Below are 21,842 nucleotides of genomic sequence, written 5' to 3'. Positions count from 1 at the left end.
CGTCTTTCAAATGTTATGGGTCCTCTGGTCTTGAACAGAGTGTATCAAGACTGTGACTGGACATTTATATGGCCTGTTCTCGCCACATTATGCTACGGCTTTGCTCCAATTGCTTTTGATTGTAAGGTGGGTTGAGGGTGCTGACCTCCATGAGGGTTCACTCTGTAGACAGGGTCATACTGAGGGTAGAGAGTGTTCTGCAGGTGAAACTTGGTGTACTGCAGCACCCTCTCAATCACGTCCTCGATGTACACCGCCTTGGGCATGCGGGACGACGTCATGATGTTGAGGGCCGTCAGACAGGCGTCAGCTGACTTGGTCACGCGCTCCATGATGAGGTCACGCCACAGCCGCTCCTCGTCTTCTGCGTCTGCGTCCTGTTGGGACAGAGAGAGAAGACGTTCAGACAAGTGGAACTTCTCCTTGGAACATGCTTTTTAAGCCAGGAGACATAATCTGTGTCCGGGAAACCATATGAGGGGACAACTTACATGGTTCATCAGTGTGGAGAGCTTGGAACCGTCCTGAATGTTCTTCTCCAGGATGTTCAGGACCTTCACCAACTTATCAGATGGAAGCTATCGATGAGACGGATGAGAAAATATATAACAGAATACCTTCTCCAATTTAGGATTGCCAAAAACATCACCCTGCATCGTGTTCCCTCTTCTTACCCTGAAGGTGATGCCCATGGCCTTGATCTTAGCAGATTCACTGCCCAGCTCACTGAGCTGGTGTTTCCCCAGCAAAAGCTCCTGTGGGATCTCATCATCATCTGTTGACAAGAGTTCTGCAGTTAGAGGAAGCAGTCCTGCCACCGTCATTTGTCACTGAACATTACTACGGCTGAAATCGAATTACATTTGAAAATAATTCCAACAATCACAAGGTTATCTTTCCCATCCTTGGTAGAAGGTATTATAAACGCTGACTCAAACCGCTGAGGATTAAAAAAAAAACACCTGTAAAATTAGATCATGAATAATGCATACCCATGGCATTGAAGTCAATGTCCTCCAAGCTCTCCAGAATGTTGTCCACACTGGCTGAGAACCTCTTGAACGTGGAGGAGTCCATCAATTCTGTTGAGTAAACACAGAGAAAGAAAGTGAGTAACCTGCGTTAATGGGACAAAAGTCATACAACAAAGACACTGCTGAAGTTAGGACGAAATTACCTTCTGGTGTCAGCTTGGGCTCGTATGCCTTCCTCTTCTTCTGTTTCTCCTTCTTCTTCATCTTTCTGGCAACTGGACAGGATAGATACATGTTCGAAAAATACATTGGACAGCAACACTTACCTAGTGAAATATTACTACAGATTTAAGATCTTAATTCGAACTATATAGTCTAAGCAAAATAATCATGCAGCAACAGGATTTGAATGTTTAGTCCATAATGTTGCTTGATCGGCGGTTAGACTATTAGCTGGCCAAAAGTAGGCTGTGTGAAAAGTGCAATACTGTTAATATAACAGTGTGTTCGTGGTGGTTTTCAGTGAAGCTCAGCAACAAAAGGGTGATCAAATGACGATCTTACATCTCATCCTCTGCATTTCTACCCTGCAGCTAATGCCCAGGTATAGCCTGCTGGTTTTAAACTCTTCAGACAGTGGAAAAGATAACCATTGACGCCCATGCTGGATGGTCAGTCGAAGACAGTGCCAGACTTACGGTCACTCATACTGGGTGGTGGGGATTCCTCATCCGATTCCTCTGGGCTGCGTTCTCGGTAGCGCCTGCCGGATCCCTTGCGCCGCTCCTGGGAGCCCCAACTACTCCTCCGGTGCTCTCCTGAGCCTCTCCTCTCCCGCTCATCAGGCTCCCACGTCTTTTCTCGCTCCTTCTTGTGACGCTTCCGTGCAGCTGCAGGGAGAGAAAGAAGGAGCAACAAGTTACAGGATGTTGCTTTAATCATCAGGGGTTTGTTATCAACCATTAGCCTGCACTACTGGGATTGGAATGGACACAGTTTTGGATATGGCTGTGGGGGGGACTGTAATGTGTGTAACACTCACACTCCGTCACAGAGTCGTCGTCTGAGTCGTCGGAGTCGACTTCGGCGTACTTGGGCTTCTCGTTGACGGTGCTGCGCTTGCGTTTGTTCATCTTCACTCTCTCACACAGTGGCATGGTGGACTCTATCTCAGCAATGAGATGAGGAGGCAGTTCTTTCAACACTGATTCATCAAGACCTCCTAAGGAGAGGTCACCCAGTCATGTATTAGCCCTTGTATGAAAGGGCTAAATACACTAACAACGACACATTACGCGCCACAATTAAAACCAGTAGTGTCTTGTATACAGGATCATTAGCAAGGCCTCATGACCAAATCAAATCAACCCCAAAATAAATCATTATCCATTCAAGGGGGCTGAAATACAGTACGTGATTCTGTGCCGCTAGTGGATCAATGTGCAAAGTAATTAAAACTCTCAAAGTTCTCAAATTAAGTCAAAAACACATGATGTCAAAACAGGTTACCATAGTTAAACCTTAACTTCACCCACACAATAAGCTGGCCCAGTCAGTCATGCAGACAGCAGGATGTCTCTTACCTTTCCCAGACTTTTCATGACAGTGTCTGCTCTTGGAGGACTTGGAGCCGCGTGCGTTCCTGTCCTCCCTTTCCCTGATGATTTTCTGCACCTCGTCGATGCTGAGTTTCTGCAGCACCACAACAGGTTTGGCTCCTGTCTTCATCTCCTCTACCAGCCCCAGTCGCTCCAGCTTGACCCGGGGCTCGCTCCAGCCCTCCATTACAGGCCCCAGACCAGACCCATGCTTCCTCATCTCAGCTGCCAACACATGCCCATCCTTATCCCGCTTCATCTTGGGAATCACAAAGTTCTTAAAGCCTCCAGACTTTACCCCCCCTAGCAGGTAGGCAGGGAACTCCTGTTTGCTTTCAGCAGGCTGCGGTTGCTGCTTGGAGTCCTGTCGGTTCCTGCTGCCGTCCCCACTCCTCCTCTCCTCCCCGCTCCTCCTCTCCTCCCCGCTCCTCCTCTCCTCTTTATTAGGGGGTTTGAGGTTGGGGCATGGCCGGTCAGTCCTCTGGCGCCCACTGGGGTCCACCCCCCCTCGGCCCTCCTGCTTAACCCGCGGGCTCTCTGGCCTGGAGCGTTGCTCTGGAGACCGACGGTCCCGTGGTTCCCCTGCCTCTGTCCTGTGTTTCCTCTCCCTGTCTTTATCCGCCCGCTCCCTGTCTCTGTCCCGTCCATGTTTGGAGTCGTGTTCCCCCCTGCTGGACTTGCTGGGGGTCTCTGGCCTGCGGATGCGGGATGGGTCGTTGTCCCGGGACCTGTCTTCCCTGTGACCAGAGTCTGAGCGGCCCTCGTGCCGTTGTCGTGGCGTGTCAGGCGTCCTGCTGTCAGGTCGGGCCTTGCCATTGTCAGGTTTTCCGTCGTGTCTGTGTTTGGACGAGTCTCTTCTGTTTTCGTGCTTGTGTTTAGGGGTCTCCGGCCGGCCATCGGGGCCCAGCTTCTTGGGGGTGTCGGCGCGCTGCTTGATGACCTCTGGCCGGCCGTCTGCAGTCTGTAGTCGCTCTCCATCCGTCTTGGACTTTAGCCGCAGGACTCCGGTAGAGTCGGAGCCGTCCTCTGGACCCAGGCGTTCCTCGGGCCAGCGCCGGGCCTCCACGGCTGGGGTGGGGGTGCCCATGTTCACCTCTGGCTGCCCGTCAGCTCTGCCTGCTTGCTGCAGGTCGATGCTGACCATTAGGGCTGGCCGGCTGGCACCATTACTGGCTGCACTAGCCTCCTGGGGTGCCAACTTGCTGCCAGCATTGCCCCCTCCCACACCAGGCTGAGTTGCCCCCGCTGTACCTCCAGCGCCAGGCTCTTGGGGATACGAGTCCTGCTTCCGCTTCTTCAGTGGCTTGTCTACAATAAGGAAACCATGGGTAAGGAAATTGACAGACACCCACAACTATCAAGTTATTTCTCCCATCACTCATTATTAGGTGAAAGATATTGCCAGTATGTGATAAATCAGTAAGTGTAAAACTACATGAAGCAAGATGTGCACACTCACCTTTATCCTGAACCTCTTTGGAGCAGCGCTCCCTTTCTATGAGCGTCTCTCGTTCTATCCTCTCGATCTCAGCAAGAGCATCCATCTCAGCATCGTCGTACACAGCTCCGCTTATCACCCCTATAGCCTGTTTGGTGTTCTGGAGCACAGGGACCTGCTGGTAGCCTGACTGCTCCCCCTGGCCCGGGGCTAACCTGTGGGCAGGGTCCTGCTGCGTCCGGGAGAACTGCAGGCTGTTGTAGGCCAGGTCAGTGTCCTGGTCCTCTACCCCAGATAGGAGCTCTCCAGATTGGTCCAACTCAGAGGACTTCACCCGGGACAGTTTGAGCGTCAGCTTGGTAGAGTCTTTAGAGGGAGAGCTAACAATGTCGTACATGGCAGCTTTTTCCAACTGCTCTTTCTCCTCTTTAGTTAGCTTCTTCTGCTTCTTCTTGTGGTCAGGAGAGTCCAGGAGGAGGTCGGGAGCGGCGTCACGGGGGGGAGCGTAAGGTGGAGGGGATTGCAGAATGAGGCCAGGTCGTGACCCTGCCAAAACCAAAAAGGTGAGTTTATTTTTTATTTAACAAGGATTGTTTTCAGCAGCGGTGGCAAAGTCAGCTTGGGGGGGAGCTCAAACGTTATAAAAAATCTATGGGGGCCCCATGACATTTTTTTTTATTTTACATTCTCCCTCTGTAGATTTACTTGAGTGATTATTAGTTCTGAAATAGGATCTTATTTAAATATATATAGCTCCATGATCTTTTCTACATATTTAGATATCTGATTTAAGTTTACACAGAAAACGTTTTACCATCCCAAAAACGATAACAAAATAATACTACTTTTTTGGAATCATTATTTGAAGTGGTGGGCCGCCGCTGCTAAATGGATATAGGGGAAACACTGCTTAGCATAGAATAAGGAGGTTGACTCGTGATTTCCAGCCCACAGCATGATCATGCATAATACCTTTTGGGGTCCCTTCACTACCCACAGGGGAAGAAACAGACTGGGGCGATCGGAGCGGGAAGGAGGCATTTCTCATGGAAGGATCACTCTCCTAGGGAAAAAACATATCACATAAGAATCTATATTATAGATCATTAAAGCAGCAATGGTGGATACAACAAATACATTCAGGCAGTGTACAAGCAATGAGGATCCACGCGAGGAAACTTTCATGTCAAAAATATAGTCTCTTTGCTAGATAGAGTTTCATTTTGGTATGAATCATTTCTTGTGTTTACCTCATTCCCTAGTCTGTGGACTATGTTCATGTAGTCTTCGTTCGAGCCATGTCTGGCATTGTGATTGGCTGAGTTGCTTGAAATTTGCCCGGAGACCTTGTTGTCGTGGATGTTCCGCATGCTAGCAGGAACCACGGGACTGGCAACTGAACAGACACAGACAGACACCCAAATAAATCTCAGATACAATCAATCAATAGTTGAATTGCCTTCCAGCTAAGCCAAAACCCATACTCAACCACTGGTTCACCCTGTAAATCTTGTTTAAAAGGTGGAATGAATGCAAATAAACAAGACATAAAACAATAAAACAAAAGAAAGAAATCGTGAACTATTATGCCAACGTACAGGAATCTTGCAGCAAGTGTGCATTGCAAACCAACACTGCATCCTGTATTGTTACACACAGAGTTTGTGTTGACAGAGCATGGATATGCTGTGCTGCAAATAATAAGGCACAGACACATGAGCCGATGGGTCACAGCTTGGAGGTGATGGGGCAGGATAGCGGATGTTTGACATGATGTCCCCAGGTGACTCCCGTACCTAAGGTTGGGGTGGAGGGGTTCTGGTGGGGGGAGGCCTGGGGCTGGGTCTGCACCTCTAGGCAGGGCTGCACAGGCCTCTTGGGGCTTCCTGAATAAGAGGGTGCAGCCGGAACGACAGGGGAACCATGCAGCTCTACGACCACAGAACATCAACACAACACACCAGGGTAAACCATGGGTATAAATCCCTGTTATTTTGACTCGTTATTGTTATTCATTATGCACTGTGTATCTACTTCTCATTTCACTATTTCTACTTTAATCTTTAACTCTGCATTGTTGGAAAAGAACCTGTAAGTAAACATTTCATTGTTGTTTATGAAGCATGTGACAAATACAATTTGGTCTGTTGGTTTAAGTGTGTTGGTTCAACACAGAATCAACATCCTGACATACAATACCAGTCAAAAGTTTGGACACACCTACTCATTCAAGGGTTTTCCTTTATTTTGACTATTTCCTACATTGTAGAATAATAGTGAAGACATCAAAACTATGAAATAACACATATGGAATCATGTAGTGAGCAAAAAAGTGTAAAACAAGTCCCATAGGGCGGCGCAAAATTGGCCCAGCGTCGTCCGGGTTAGGGTTTGGCCAGTGTAGGGCGTCATTGTAAATAAGAATTTGATCTTAACTAACTTGCCTTGTTAAATAAAATTTAAAAAGCTGGTTGAGAAAATGCCAAGAGTGTGCAAAGCTGTCATCAAGGCAAAGGGTGGCTACTTTGAAGAATCTCAAATAAGAAATATATTTTGATTTGTTTCCCACTTTTTTGGTTACTACATGATTCCATATGTGTTATTTCATAGTTGAGATGTCTTCACTATTATTCTACAATGTAGAAAATAGTAAAAATAAAGAAAACCCCTTGAATGAGTAGGTGTGTCCAAACGTTTGACTGGTACTGTACATAAAAGTTAGGTACAGTACAGTTATCCGAAAATCAGTTTGTAGGTTTCATGCATCATTTTCCTATACAAAAGCAGAGGTGCAGTCTCACCTTGCTGGATCTGTTGGTGCTGAGAATAGCTGGGGGGATGAGGGTACTGCTGCATGTAACTTGCAGGGCTTTGGGGGGCGTAAGGGCTAGGCACAGGGCTGTTCTGCTGGGGCGTGAACCTAGCGCCTGACCCCATCTGTGGAGATGCAAAGCGACTGTAGAGGAAGAGGATGAGAAGAACATGTCAATTCCAAAGGAATTTGCAACTCTCAAAAGCTGACAGAAGTCTTGAATGAACTATCAGAGCACCCACTGTACCATTACACCAAATTGAATGAGAAATGTATTGTTATACCTAGAAGGGCTGTGTGAGATAGTGGATTGCTGGTAGTTTGTCGACGCCGGACTCCCATGCATGGAATTCTGGGACATCTTGTACTGCGGCATTATTGGCTGCTGCATTATATCTTTGAGATGAAAAGAAGAAGTGATTAAAGAGGAGTAGAGAAGGCCAGTGCATAGCACCAGTACGGAGGACACCTCCAGTCCAAGACAGAGGGGTCCTGTTTATGTCAGTGGGAGATAGAAGACCTCACTCAAAGAACTGTTAAGCTACTTCAGGAGCGAGACTGCATGAGATCACTTTCTGATCCTCACTCAGTTATCTGGTGGTTTGACAAAATGCAATTCTTTACAGAACACTAGTATTTAAGAGGTCTGGGGAGTGCAGGAGATTTATAGTAAGAGAACAGTTTTCACAGAGTGTACAACAAAGTCCAATAAACGCATTGCACGATTCACTGTTGAATACAGCAGCACAGCGTCAGGCCAGAGGTTTGGGAGACATTTCACTGGAGGACATGCACACGGTCAGGGTCACTTAGCCAGCAGAGATGACACAGGATACAAGTCTGTGTCATCATCATAACACTTAGCTTGCCTAATCAAGGTCCTTAACCAAACATTAACACACAAATAACTGCTTGGAAAAACAGAGCACTACAGGGACAGTGATAAGCTATTTCAATTATCCGGATAATGAATGCAACAGCAGCTAGGGAAGAGGTTAGCAAACTCATTTGCATGTCTACTATGGATGACAAACTGTCTCAGACATGATGAGGTTCCAAGTCTTGCGCTGTATCCCAATCTCAGCACTACACAGTACAGGGGTCCCTACTGGCACCAGCCTCAACAGTCTGTGCAGACACCACTTTCCCCCTATAGCACCAGCAACTAGACAGCAGTTTGGTCACCAGTTTGTCACTGACTGAAATCGCTTCTTGATCTGTCCATAGATCACAGAGCAATTCAATGTTTTATCAACTATACTCAAGGCAATAAGTACCACAAGCTCTTTCCAAGCTACAAGTACAGCGCGAACTCTAAAAATCACCCAAGACAACAAAGCTTGCCTTGCAATGCCTCAAAAATCTGTTTTGACCCAGAAAACACATTTGACCCAGGAAGTGTTACTCAGGTCAACAAATCAAGGTCCTAAGAAGAAGGGGCACAGTCCGGGCTGTGTTAGGCCATACAATGTGCTCCAGAGCAGTGTCCAAGACACACTCTCCGTACCACCCTGAACCCCATGCCAGACTGACTTACTTTTCTCCCTGAAGATGTTGGGGTTCCTAGAGAGCACTGTCTGCAGCAGCACAGGCACGTCACCCTCCGGGTCATCACTGCCCAAGTTGTCCTTCAGCTCTCTGCAATGGGGGGGCAGAAAGGTTACAGTCAGCACATCAGAATAAATCACACACTTTATACATGAATCAACTATGGCAACTGTGGCTCATAACGTTCTCTACTCAGGTGTTTTGAAAACTAGCGTAGAAATGTGCAGGGGTGGGGAGGTACTCACATGTGCTCGGTGGAAACCTGGTTGAGGCTGTGAGCCAGCTGGGACACCAGGTTCTCATCCCGGCAGGCCAGCAGACAGTTGACCTCCTCCGCGATCCTCCCATTGTACAGCAGACTCTTAGTGGTGGTGGCAGGGAGAGGGGATGGCAGGGGTAGCTGGTTTAACACTGCAAAGACAAAGAGGAGACAGGTTAGCCTGAGTGAGTGGGAGGTTGGGTGAGTGAGAAGACATCCGCCATAATGAAAAGACACTGAATATCCCTTTGAGCACGGCCAAGTGAATAATCAAGCTGTGGATAGTATATTATACCATCCAGAAAATAAATATCCCACCTTCCTTCCTAACTGAGCTGCCGGGTAGGAAGGAAACTGCCAAGGGATGTCAAGATTTAAAAAAAATATTTCACCGTCATTTAACCAGGAATGCTAGTTGAGAACAAGTTCTCATTTACAACTGCGACCTGGCCAAGATAAAGCAAAGCAGTGCAACACAAACAACAACACAGACTTACACATGGAATAAACAAACATACAGTCAATAATACAATAGAAAAAGTCTATATACAGTGAGTGCAAATGAGATAAGATAAGGGAGGTAAGGCAAGAAATAGGCCATAGTGGCAAAATAATTACAATAAAGCAATAAACACGGGAGTGATAGATATGCTGAAGATGAGTGTGCAAGTAGAGATGCTGGGGTGCAAAAGAGCAAAATAAATAACAGTATGGGGATGAGGTAGTTGGATGGGCTATTTACAGATGGGCTATGTACAGGTGCAGTGATCTGTGAGCTGCTCTGACAGCAGGTGCTTAAAGTTAGTGAGGGAGATATGAGTCTCCAGCTTCAGTGATTTTTGCAGTTCGTTCCAGTCATTGGCAGCAGAGAACTGGAAGGAAAGGCAGCCAAAGAGGAATTGGCTTTGGGGGTGACCAGTGAAATATACCTGCTGGAGCGCGTGCTACGGGATGAGGCCAATGGTGATAAAACACCTATAGTTCTCTGTTGATGTGGTTTTACGACACCCTTTAACGACACCTGCGGTGTATGTGCAGCAATGGCAGAACAACATTAAAACTAGTTAACTATGATTTGTGATCATGGTCGTCTCTGCTCGCTGTAACCAACAAAGGCTGAGATGGGAAAAATGTGCATGCAGGGTTCAACAGTAACGATGGCCAGTGGATCTCGTCAGTCACGGGCCCGACCTGGCCATTAACTTTCTGCGCATTTTTTAGTTCCATTTCAACATTTACTTTCTCTGTCACAGCCTACCATTGAAAACCAATGAAGACCACAGGCAGAATACTCAAGCTATTTGTATTTGAGCAATATGACGGTCCCGTGTTGCTCAGTTGGTAGAGCATGGCGTTTGCAACGCCGGGGTTGTGGGTTCGATTCCCACGGGGGACCAGTACGGAGGAAAAATGTATGAAATGTATGCATTCACTACTGAAAGTCGCTCTGGATAAGAGCGTCTGCTAAATGACTAAAATATAAATGTAAAATGCATTAATTCAAGCACCACCACACAGCACATGCAAACTCGCTGAGCTCTTATTTTAAGGAAAGGGATTTACAAAATTAAACTCTCTGCTTTGGCTGGAACTCGAATTGCTAGGGGGCTGGCCCACATTTGTAATTATTTTTGTAACCTTTATTTAACTAGGCAAGAACAAATTATTAAGAACAAATTATTATTTACAATGACGTGCTACCAGGGAACAGTGGGTTAACTGCCTTGTTCAGGGGCAGAATGACAGATTTGTACCTTGTCAGCTCGGGGATTCGACCCAGCAACCTCTCGGTTACTGGCCCAACGCTCTAACCACTAGGCTACCTGCCGCCCCATGGGGGGAAATGTAGGGAAACAGTTGATTTTAAACTAGGGATTTCGCTATTTGAGGTAAAACAGTAATTCTGCTCATGGATTATGTATGTATGAACTACATATTAAAACATCCAACCCAAAGTGGATGTTCAATAATGTCTTAGTCGCCAAAGTACTGGAGAATATCTTTAATAGTTGAATATAGAGAGAAGCATGCCAACCTATAGGCCAGTGTTTCCCAAAGTCGGCCCTGGGGACCCCAAGGGGTGCACGTTTTGGTTTTTGCCCGAGCACTTCACAGCTGACTCAAATAAATCAAAGTTTGATCATTTGTTGATTATTTGAATCAGCTGTGTATTGCTAGGGCAAAAAAACGAAATGTCCACACCTTGGTGTCCAGAGGACCATTTTTACATTTACATTGTAGTCATTTAGCAGACGCTCTTATCCTGAGCGACTTACAGTAGTGAATGTATGCATGAAATGAAAATGAAATGTTATTTTTTTTTGTACTGGCCCCCCGTGGGAATCGAACCCACAACCCTGGCGTTGCACACACCATGCTGGCGTTGCGAACACCATGCTCTACCAACTGAGCCACAGGGAGTTTGGGAAACACTGCTATATGCCCTGCATGACCCCAATGCATTAAAAAAACTACACCATGTCTGGGTCAGTAGAAATTCTGTTTGGGACAGTACATTTTTGGCCAACTGGCCTGACGAAAAAGAAAATAAGTTAAGATTGGTCCCTGGCATGGTTCAACAACATCCCAGCTACTCCACAATATTGGTTTCACTGAATAAGGAAGCCTATACTGAAAAGCCTGCTTCCAAATTATTATTTTTTTTTTAAATACATTGTTCAACCTAAATGCAAAGTATTAAGTTAGGGATAAAACCAATACTACACATTACTGCATAAAACCATCCATAGTTTTAGGGTTCCATTTCAGGGCAATGTGAACACAAAGCTACCCAGGTCTGCTTGTCATCATTTCCACACCACACACTAGACTACTGAAACACTGTTTCCCCTGCCATAACCCCTCATATTGGTGCCACAAAAGAGAGAAGATAAGCAGGTTCGCAGAGAAAAACATTTGTTGTTTTTGATTAGTGATTGTCAAGGAAGCACAGAAGTTTTTAGGTCAAGATTGTTTGTTTGCAATATGTGATCTATAGGCTAAGAGAGCTTCATAAGCTGTTTATTAATTGTGGGGTTTGAATAGTGTGAGAAGACAACATATTTGGTAAGAATCAAAACATATGGTACAAAATCTATTCAAGCTGTAAAAGGGTCCAAAGTCTCAAGTCGAGTCCCAAGTAGAACAGGTCGAATCTCAAATCAAGTCCAAGTCGTGCATTCTAAGAGCGAGTCAAGTCAAGTCACACGTTTTTTCAAATCAAGTAAAATAAAAAAAATCTATACATGCAATGACTTGTTCAACTAAAAATCTTTTTCTATTTATTGAGGCTACCAGACATCCATTTTCATAAGTTGGTCTACAACACATTTTGGTTATTTAATAATTACTTTTAACAAATTACAAATGTAATCTTCATAAGCAAATAACAAATGTCAAGCAATTTTGACATAACAAAAGACCAGTAGGCCTATGCTAGTAATTTTTGATTGATGCCCCATTGCTGGTGAGCTTGGAAAGTAAACACTTAAAGAGATTCTCTGGCACATTTGTATACTTTTTAGCCAATAGTTCTGAAAGTAGCACTCACGAGCCAAAAGAGGTCCCAGGAAATGGCTGAAGATACAGTTGAAGTCGGAAGTTTACATACACTTAGGTTGAAGTCATTAAAACTCATTTTTCAACCACTCCACAAATGTCTTGTTAACAAACTATAGTTTGGCAAGTCGTTTAGGACATCTACTTTGTGCATGACACAAGTAATATTTCCAACAATTGTTTACAGACAGATTATTTCACTTATAATTCACTGTATCACAATTCCAGTGGGTCAGAAGTACATACACTAAGTTGACTGTGCCTTTAAACAGCTTGGGAAATTCCAGAAAATGATGTCATGACTTTAGAAGCTTTTGATAGGCTAATTTAAATAATTTGCGTCAATTGGAGGTGTACCTGTGGATGTATTTCAAGGCCTACTTTCAACCTCAGTGCCTCTCTGCTTGACATCATGGGAAAATTAAAAGAAAATCAGCCAAGACCTCAGAAAAAAAAATTGTAGACCTCCACAAGCCTGGTTCATCCTTGGGAGCATTTTCCAAACGCCTGAAGGTACCACGTTCATCTGTACAAACAATAGTACGCAAGTATAAACACCATGGGAACACGCAGCCGTCATACCGCTCTGGAAGGAGACCTGTTCTGTCTCCTAGAGATGAATGTACTTTGGTGCGAAAAGTGAAAATCAATCCCACAACAGCAGCAAAGGACCTTGTGAAGATGCTTGAGGAAACCGGTACAAAATATCTATATCCACAGTAAAACGAGTCCTATATCGACATAACCTGAAAGGCCACTCAGCAAGGAAGAAGCCACTGCTCCAAAACCGCCATAAAAAAAGCCAGACTACGGTTTGCAACTGCACATGGGGACAAAGATCGTACTTTTTGGAGAAATGTCCTCTGGTCTGATGAAACAAAAATAGAAATGTTTGGCCATAATGACCATCGTTATGTTAGGTGGAAAAGGGGGGGATGCTTGCAAGCCGAAGAACACCAACCCAACCGTGAAGCACGGCGGGGTGGCAGCATCATGTTGTGGGGCTGCTTTGATGCAGGAGGGCCTGGTGCACTTCACAAAATAGATGGCATCATGAGGAAGGAAATTTATGTGGATATATTGAAACATCATCTCAAGACGTCTGTCAGGAAGTTAAAGCTTGGTCGCAAATGGGTCTTCCAAATGGACAATGACCCCAAGCATACTTCCAAAGTTGTGGCAAAATGGCTTAAGGACAACAAAGTCAAGGTATTGGAGTGGCCATCACAAAGACCTGACCTCAATCCTATAGAATATTTGTGGGCAGAACTGAAGTGTGTGCGAGCAAGGAGGCCTACAAACCTGACTCAGTTACACCAGCTCTGTCAGGAGAAATGGGCCAAAATTCACCAAACTTATTGTGGGAAGCTTGTGGAAGGCTACCCGAAACGTTTGACCCAAGTTGAACAATTTAAAGGCAATGCTACCAAATACTAATTTCCTGTATGTAAACTTCTGACCCACTTGGAATGTGATGAAATAAAAGCTGAAATAAATCATTCTCTACTATTATTCTGACATTTCACATTCTTAAAATAAAGTGGTGATCCTAACTGACCTAAGACAGGGAATTTTTACTAGGATTAAATGTCAGGAATTGTGAAAAAAAGTTTAAAAGTATTTGGCTAAGGTATATGTTAACTTCCGACTTCAACTGTATCTGCACCACGTCATTGCTCTCTCCCTCTCGCACTCTGCTATGTGTGCATCTTGCTAGCTGTCACTCAAATGCTGAGGGGATGAAGCTCATTGGCTGGAACTATAATTGCTAGGGGGCTGGCCCACGTGGGGGAAAGTGGCGCAGCACAGCTTTCAGTAAACAGTTGGTTTCAAACTCAGTGTTTTCAATAAACACCGGCATTGGCTAATCAGTCGATAAGACTCACTTTCAGCCAGCTACTTTTCCACTTCATATTAACTAGGCAACTTTTAACTTAAAAAAGTATATTTCGCTAGTCCGTCTAACCCTCTCCCTCCAGAATGAACGCTATGCATCTTCTAGCAATCTATTGATAGGATAGGCGACTGTCCGTCACAAAGCGAGTGAGGACAGGGAGAAAGTGTCTCATGTCTGTTCCCCCTCCCAGTAAAACTGGTGCGTGCTGTGGTTAGTAAACAAAAGGATTTCTTAGGTTTCCTTTCCTAGGATGTCGGGGCTTGCCATACAGTGACGCTAAAGTGAGTGACTCTCGTCTCATCAGTCAGTATAGCCTACCGAATTGAATCGGTGAGAGAGCCGTTCATTTGGCTCCCTAATTTGCATAGGCTATTGGTAGGCCTAGGCTTTTTGGCGAGTATCTGCAGATAACTTATGAAAGCATTCGATGAAGAATCAATACTACAGAAACGATAGGTTGTGGAGAGCCTCATTTTGGTCCAAATATGATAATTAGGGCCCTCGCGGAATACAGACATTAAAACGGAATTCAACAATATTTAAAAAATATATTGACCTTAGTAGGGAAAGTATTCACAGCCCTTTACTTTTTTCACATTTTGTTGTGTTACAAAGTAGGATTAAAATGGATTGAATTGTAATTTTTGGTCAACGATCTACACAAAATACTAACATTTATATAAAAAGAAAATAAAAAAAATATCTTGATTAGTTAAGTATTCAACCCCTCGGAGACAATACATGTTAAAAACACCTTTGGCAGCGATTACAGCTGTACGTTTTTTTGAGGTAAGTCTAAGAGCTTTGTACACCTGGATTGTACAATATTTGCCCATTATTATTTTTCTAATTCTTCAAGCTCTGTGAAGTTGGTTGCTGATCGTAGCCATTTTCAAGTCTTGCAATAGATTTTCAAGCTGATTTATGTCAAAACTTTATCTAGGCCATTCGGGAACATTTAATGTCATCTTGGAAAGCAACTGCAGTGTATATTTGGCCTTGTGTTTTAGGATTTTGTCCTGCTGAAAGGTACATTTTTCTCCCAGTGTCTGTTGGAAAGAAGACTAAAATGATTTTGCCCGTGCTTAGCGGTATTCCATTTCTTTTTTTGTGTTGTTGTAATTTTTACCCCCCTTTTCTCCCCAATTTTGTGATTACGATCTGGTCTCATCGCTGCAATTCTCCAACGGGCTTGGGAGAGGCGAAGGTCGAGTCATGCTCCGAAACATGACCCGCCAAACCGCGCTTCTTAACACCTGCTCACTTAACCCAGAATCCAGCTGCACCAATGTGTCGGAGGAAACACTGTTCAACTGACTACCGGAAGTCAGCCTGCAGGCGGCCGGCCGCCACAAGGAGTCGCTAGAGCACAACTCCTTGTGGAACACCAGGCTGTAGTGGCGCAGCAACACTGCAGTGCCTTTGACTGCTGTGCCACTTGGGAGGCCCTTAATTCAGTTTCTTTTAATCCTAAAAAATGACAAGCATACCTATAATATGATGCAGCCACCACCATTCTTTAAAAAATTAAGAGTGGTACTCAATGATGTGCTGTGTTGGATTTGCCCCAAACATGACGCTTGTATTCAGAACAAAAAGTACATTTCTTTGCCAATTTTTTGCAGTATTACTTAAAGGGATACTTCGGCAACGAGGCCATTTATCTACTTCCCCAAAGTCAGATGAATTAATGGATACCATTTTTATGTCTCTGTGTCAAGTATGAAGGAAGTTAGAGTTAGCTTTGCTTACAAGTGTTACCCATAGACTCCAAGTCATTGCGCTATTAGCAACGATTATTTTCTACACATCTACCAATCGGTGCCCTTCTTTGCAAGGAACTGAAAAACCTCCTTGGTTGTTGTGCTTGAAATTCATTACTAGATTGAGGGACCTTACAGATAATTGTATGTGTGGGGTACAGAGATGGGGTAGTCATTCAAAAATCATGTTAACCACTATTACTGAACACAAAATGAGTCCATGCAACTTATTATGTGATTTGTGAAGCACATTTTTACTCCTGAAAGTATTTCGGCTTGCCATAACATAACAGTTTGAATACTTGTTCACTCAATACATTTCAACTTTTCATTTTTTATTAATCTCAAAAATGTTATACAAACTAAATGCCACTTTGACATTATAGGGTATTGTCAAAATTCAGGCTGTAAAACAACAAAATGTGGAAAAAGTAAAGGAGTGTGAACACTTTCTTAAGACAATGTAAATGTATTGAAAATTAATACATTTGCCCTAGTTTGTCATAAGACATGAACAGAACGCATCAGTGATTCGTATTTCCTGCAACTTTCTAAAGAGGCAACAAGCATGCCCCTGTCTGTGTGTGGTGTGCATGTCTACCACTTTTTGTAGCCGTTAGCGATGATGCGAATGAAAACAGTCTTCTGGTAGATGGAAAGGCTTTCCCAGAAACCTTCTCATTTAAATATGAACTACAAAGTAGCCTATGCTTACCTGGCAGAAGGATATAAGTAATATTTTAATCAATCCAGTGGGTATTTACTTTGCAAACTCGGCCATCACGTGCACTACAAAAACACTTCTAAACAACAGCCTCTTGTGCTAGGTGCCCACTTGAATTAAAGGGCAACTACACCCAAAAATCAAAATTACTTAAATTTTTTCCAGACCTCAAAAGTTAGCTCCTGACGTGGTTTAAGAATTGTTATGGACTTAGAAAAACAACAACAGTGGATGTTCTATAAAAAAAAGTGTGATTTTTAGAGCTAAAACCATAAACCTGGAAAAACTAAATGGAGAAAACAGAACCAGGCAAAAACTAGATTTTAGGTCCCTACCTAAATTTAAAATGTTTCAATAATTTAGGCTATGTAAATCAAAAAGATATAATACTTAAGACTGATAACTCTTTTATTTTTATATATTTGACCTTTAATAGATTTTTCAAGATAATGTGGCCTATATAGCTCCTTTTCAGTTTTAATAAATTACATAATTTGAAGAGCAAACATTGTGGCAATTCATATCTTGCAGTAAAACTGTAAATAAGACTAATCAAGAGAAGACAGATTAAATGTTTTAAAAAAGGTTTACAATAGTCCTGATCAAATAGGCCGAGATGATATTCAAAACAACTAACAATACACTGAATTCCTAAGTTTTTTGTCATTTAAGTTGTAAAGCCATGTCTTTCTACACAATACCCCAACAACTTGTTCCAATCTGGGAAGTAAATCATTTCGCTATGTATCCTATTTTGGATGGAATCAAGGCATTAGAATGTACCAGAGGCCACCAAAATAGAGCTACTTTGGCAAAACATTTTGAGGGGGGGGGGGGGGGTCAAGACGCGCCTGGCTAACTACTTTTTCCATCTGGCTGGCTCTATGTACGTGTACTTGTGGCTAATTGAGGTAAAACAGTAATTCTTCTCATAGATTATGCACATGTATGAACGACTCAAGCCAAAGTCTAATCCCTAGTCTTGAGGCTCAAACGGACTCGAGTCTGACTGGAGTCACAAGTCATGTGACTCTAGTCCACACCTCTTGTGTTGGCTGCAGCATATAACAGGTACGCTTGTTATCTGTAAACTTGGCAGGATCAAAAGAAAATGAAGAGAGAAAAGCAGAGGCTAAATAATAGAGGAAATCCTTCTGCAGTCTGATAAAGACATTACGTTGAGAGAAATCCACATATTGGCAGGACAAAAACCTAAAAGTGAAATTCAAATCTAGGGATTGTTTGGCAGGTGGATAGGAAATCCTGAGTAATAATTCAAAGAAACGATGCCCTGGCACACTGTACGTGCAAAGACACTTGTTTATTTTGTGCCAACGTTTCAGCCTCGTGGCTCGTCGTCAGAGGTCATATCTGTATTCAAGCTACCTAGCTCCTGGATTACTAGCTACAACCTTATGAACTGTCAAACTCAGGCAAATGGCCACGAACAATGTAAACACGTGCCAGGCATGCACAGAATGTTTGCCTAGATTTGTAACCCAGAGACATTTACATCCAGGCTTGGACACTTAACCACTGTGTAATTTATTGCATTGAAAGTTGAGGCACTAAGGCAACAAAATGTGCAAAGGTGGATACTTTCTGATATGGGCACTATACATCATATTACACTACCAATGCAATTCTAAAGCAAGGGCTATGGAAAAGTACCATCAATCACACTCAGTTGTAGGAGTGTCCTAAATACCAAGACTGCAATATTCATGTAGTGAACGTTAATGCTTTATTACAACAAGGGGAAAAAAGGAGTAATCAAACAAGCTCAATTCAAAATCAGGCTAACATGGTAAATGAATAATCTAAATACCAATAAACGAGCTTTGCGGCAGGCAGCACTGACCATAAAGCAAGCAAAATGGTTGTGATGTATTATTGTTTAAAGGATTGTATACATTTTGAAAACAGCGTTGTATACTAAAGATTTATTAGTATAAAAAGCTTGCAGCGGGAATAAATGTCAGTCGACGCGGTACATCAAAAATAGCTTGGCCCCACCAGCATCTTTCACTTGCTTTCCAGGAATCCACCATATCAGTAAATATGCGAGTGGCAGTGTAATACTTACAGTCTGTAAGGCTAGCGATCCCAGCAAGAGTAGTAATGGGAACATGAGGCATATCCCCATTCATGCTGAAGATGGGGGTGGGGGAGTCGTGTCGATGCACAGGTTGCTCAATGTCGTCGCTCTCCGACTGTTCCTCACATCTCCCAACCGCTGCAGAACAGAGAGGGCTTCATTAGAACAGCCAGTGGCAACGAGACATGGACAATTCACAATATCACACAACGCTCCTTAATACGCAACACTGCTCAGAAGAGCCGGAGCATGTTAAACCAAAGGCTTGGTGAAAATAGAATCAGGGGCTTTCATATCAAAAGTCAAATTGATGGAGGAAGAATTCTCAGGGATGAACTAACGAGGCTATAATAATTAGGCACCATTGTTAAGCTAAGGCTGAGGGGATTGACACAGATTTGAAAGCAGTGCAACAGGATACAGCGGGTTAAACTGGTTAGTACAAGGTTATAAAACTCACATAGCACTCACTGAAAACTTTCACTCAGGCAGCAGCTCAAGGTTTTACTTGTATTATAAATATGACCTAGGCATATTCCATTATGGAAACAGGAGCAATAGAAACATAAATTAATGAAATCGCATGTGAAGTAAAATAGGCTACTCGTTGTGTGCATGGTGACATAGGCTCCTCGTTGTGCAGATGGGGAAATAGGCTACTTGTTGTGCACATGGGGAAATAGGCTACATGGGGATATTGGTCAATGGCTGCTAGAGCAAACACACTAGTACAACACATTAGCAGACATGCATCAGTGGGGAGAAGGAATTGGTGCCCTTACTCTGACAAGTTCCAGGGGTGTCATCAAAAACAGTCTATACAAAATAGAGTCAGATCCTTTCCTACTGATAATGCAATGGCTTTGAAGCACGCAGATAGTGTTTTTGATTAGGACTGAGTGAACTGCGGCGCATTTTTAAAAAAAAAGTGTGTGCACTTCTTGCATTTGGACTGAACACCTTTCACTACTATTATCCTTGGCCACCGACAAGAGAGCCACTGTCAGAGAAGGCAACAGGAGGAGTAATTATATTCCTATAGCATGATCAACACCAGACTGACAGTAGAGACCAGGAACGGCAACACATAGCAATAGGCCTAGATGACGTGACATGGCACAGGTCTATTGTCAGTGGTTACTGGGGTAGTACCTTGATAATCCTAGAAAGAGGTGTGAACCCATGCATGCTTAAATGAAAACAGCTACCCCTTTCCGGCCCCAAATGCTCATGGTCACTCTGAAGCTGTGCTGGTTGGGTAGGAAGGTGGACGAGCAAGCAGCATATAGGATTATCTGGTTTAGGGAAGGAAGGTGATTTCTCAGGCGCTGCAGGATCTTCTTGAAAACACTTGGCTTTATATGTAGCGCCCTATAAAATGCGTCCTACCGCAGAGAAGTTATGATATCTGCCACAGAGGAGAAAACCATGCACACGCTTCAAAAAATATATGCTACTTATTGTTTTATCTATAAAATGTTTCGCACAACTAACTTCATTCGTTTTTATTACTTTACGATCAAACCATGTAAACATCATGACGCGCGGGTGGAGAAGGACCGTCTCATTTCAAACAAGCGCACTTCCTTCCTCGTCCACCGCTGTCTTAGATTACCTTTGACCTTTTTCAAAATGAGGCGAGAGAGGTCGGAGAGAGGACGCAGGAGATGAGCAAATCCAATTGAGAAAAGGCCCCTGTCTGTGTGTGCACGTTTGTCTACGACTTTCTGTTGCCGTTAGCAATGACTTTAATGTATTGACAAGTCTTCTGGTAGATGGAAAGGCTTTCCAAAAAACCTTCTCAATCACGAGTGCTACAGAAACATCGCTTACCAAACAACCGTCTCAGGTTGGTGTACAGTTGAATTAAAGGGCAACTACACCCAAAAAACAACATTTCTTCAATTGTTGTGGTCTTCTGATGTGATTTAAGCATTGTTGTGCACTAAGAACATCCTTTTATTTTTTAAGTGTGATTTTGAGAGCGGAAACTGAAACCTGGAAAAATAAAACAGAAAACGGAATTTGGGGCAAAAAATTTTACAGAATCAGGCAACAACAAAAAACAGATATGCTCCCCAACTGTGAATTTGCAGCTAGCTTCTGGGCAATTCCATGGTAATTGAATTCCATTTAAATTGTATGCCAAACAAAAACCATTGATTTCAAAGTTTAACAAAATCATACAGCTCTCTGCACAAGGACTACTACTACAAATTACACTGAACATTTGACAAAAACACATTTACTGGAAGAACTGTGCAGATGAAAAGTTTGGTAACAGAATTCCTTAAAATCTCCCTCAGATTATGTGCCCATGTCTTCCAAAAACGTGTAAAATATCTGCTCTGAATTAAGCTCCGAAGTAAGATTCAACGATGTCTGCAGAAAGAATGGGGTGTCCGCTATAACATGACACAATGGCTTTCAAAAAATCTCCTTTGGTTATTGAACTAGAGTAAGTGAACTGGATTTACACACGGTAACGGAATTGCGGTAACAGAATGTCATCATGTGTCCCTGATCTGCACGACAAAGAACTCAAGGCTGTCCGCAACAACAACAAAAAATATCTTGGTCGACCAAAAGTAGTCTGTTCTTTCGACCAATTGATAGCGTATTTTTCCATATAAACTCAACTATATGCACTGAGCTTGTCTGATACTTTAAACACACCGTTTGATTAAATAATTAAGACACACAAATGACTTGAGGGAGCCAGCGAGTGCCTGTGACTGGCACACGTTCCCTCGCTCTCCTCCCCGCTGCAGTGAGCAGGTACAGCAACAGTGTTTATTGGCTGTCCGTGGTGCTGAAACTGCAACATAATTACAGCCATTTCTAGCTAATTTTTTTAAAACCTTTTTCTCTGACTGAAAAGTTATTACCAAATCCCCTCATTTGTTTATGAAAAACATGATCTATTCCTTCAACCCTTGATCTCTGTACGTGACACATGAATGCATCGCATGCACATATACAATAGGTCTAGCTCTATTGTTCATCATAATCACATCAATAAATTGGTTATAACAAACTCCAACACCGTAACATGTGACATATAATGGATGCGGAGGAAATGGGGTAATGTTTACTGGTTGCTCAGGGGGGAAAGGGGTAGTCCGATGTATGGAAGACATTTGACAGTTGTGGAAGCCACTGGAGATCAAGAA

The 21,842-nt window shown here is 43.4% G+C and overlaps 1 protein-coding gene across 5 annotated transcripts in view; it reads right to left on the bottom strand.

Moving 5' to 3' along the window:
* The window catches only part of LOC106563887 (nipped-B-like protein), a 48,165-nt gene that overhangs the window by 16,659 nt on the left and 9,664 nt on the right, over positions 1 to 21,842 (bottom strand). For 3 of the 5 annotated variants that reach the window (XM_014129821.2, XM_014129844.2, XM_014129839.2), the window contains exons 2-18: positions 18,658 to 18,807; positions 8,616 to 8,781; positions 8,360 to 8,460; positions 7,107 to 7,218; positions 6,812 to 6,966; positions 5,807 to 5,941; positions 5,261 to 5,406; positions 4,983 to 5,073; positions 4,032 to 4,556; positions 2,558 to 3,880; positions 2,017 to 2,196; positions 1,673 to 1,864; positions 1,178 to 1,249; positions 993 to 1,082; positions 675 to 775; positions 492 to 578; positions 146 to 377 (exon numbers count right to left, since the gene is read on the bottom strand). In XM_014129821.2, the coding sequence (XP_013985296.1) occupies positions 146 to 377; positions 492 to 578; positions 675 to 775; positions 993 to 1,082; positions 1,178 to 1,249; positions 1,673 to 1,864; positions 2,017 to 2,196; positions 2,558 to 3,880; positions 4,032 to 4,556; positions 4,983 to 5,073; positions 5,261 to 5,406; positions 5,807 to 5,941; positions 6,812 to 6,966; positions 7,107 to 7,218; positions 8,360 to 8,460; positions 8,616 to 8,781; positions 18,658 to 18,807 (3,858 nt within the window). The remainder of the gene's footprint in view (positions 1 to 145; positions 378 to 491; positions 579 to 674; positions 776 to 992; positions 1,083 to 1,177; positions 1,250 to 1,672; positions 1,865 to 2,016; positions 2,197 to 2,557; positions 3,881 to 4,031; positions 4,557 to 4,982; positions 5,074 to 5,260; positions 5,407 to 5,806; positions 5,942 to 6,811; positions 6,967 to 7,106; positions 7,219 to 8,359; positions 8,461 to 8,615; positions 8,782 to 18,657; positions 18,808 to 21,842) is intronic. The other 2 variants (XM_014129829.2, XM_014129851.2) reach the window with 2 other exon arrangements.

The sequence above is a fragment of the Salmo salar genome, chromosome ssa01, assembly GCF_905237065.1.
Source record: "Salmo salar chromosome ssa01, Ssal_v3.1, whole genome shotgun sequence".
NCBI classification, from domain to species: Eukaryota; Metazoa; Chordata; class Actinopteri; order Salmoniformes; family Salmonidae; genus Salmo; species Salmo salar.
This window is presented reverse-complemented; position numbering and strand designations above follow the sequence as displayed.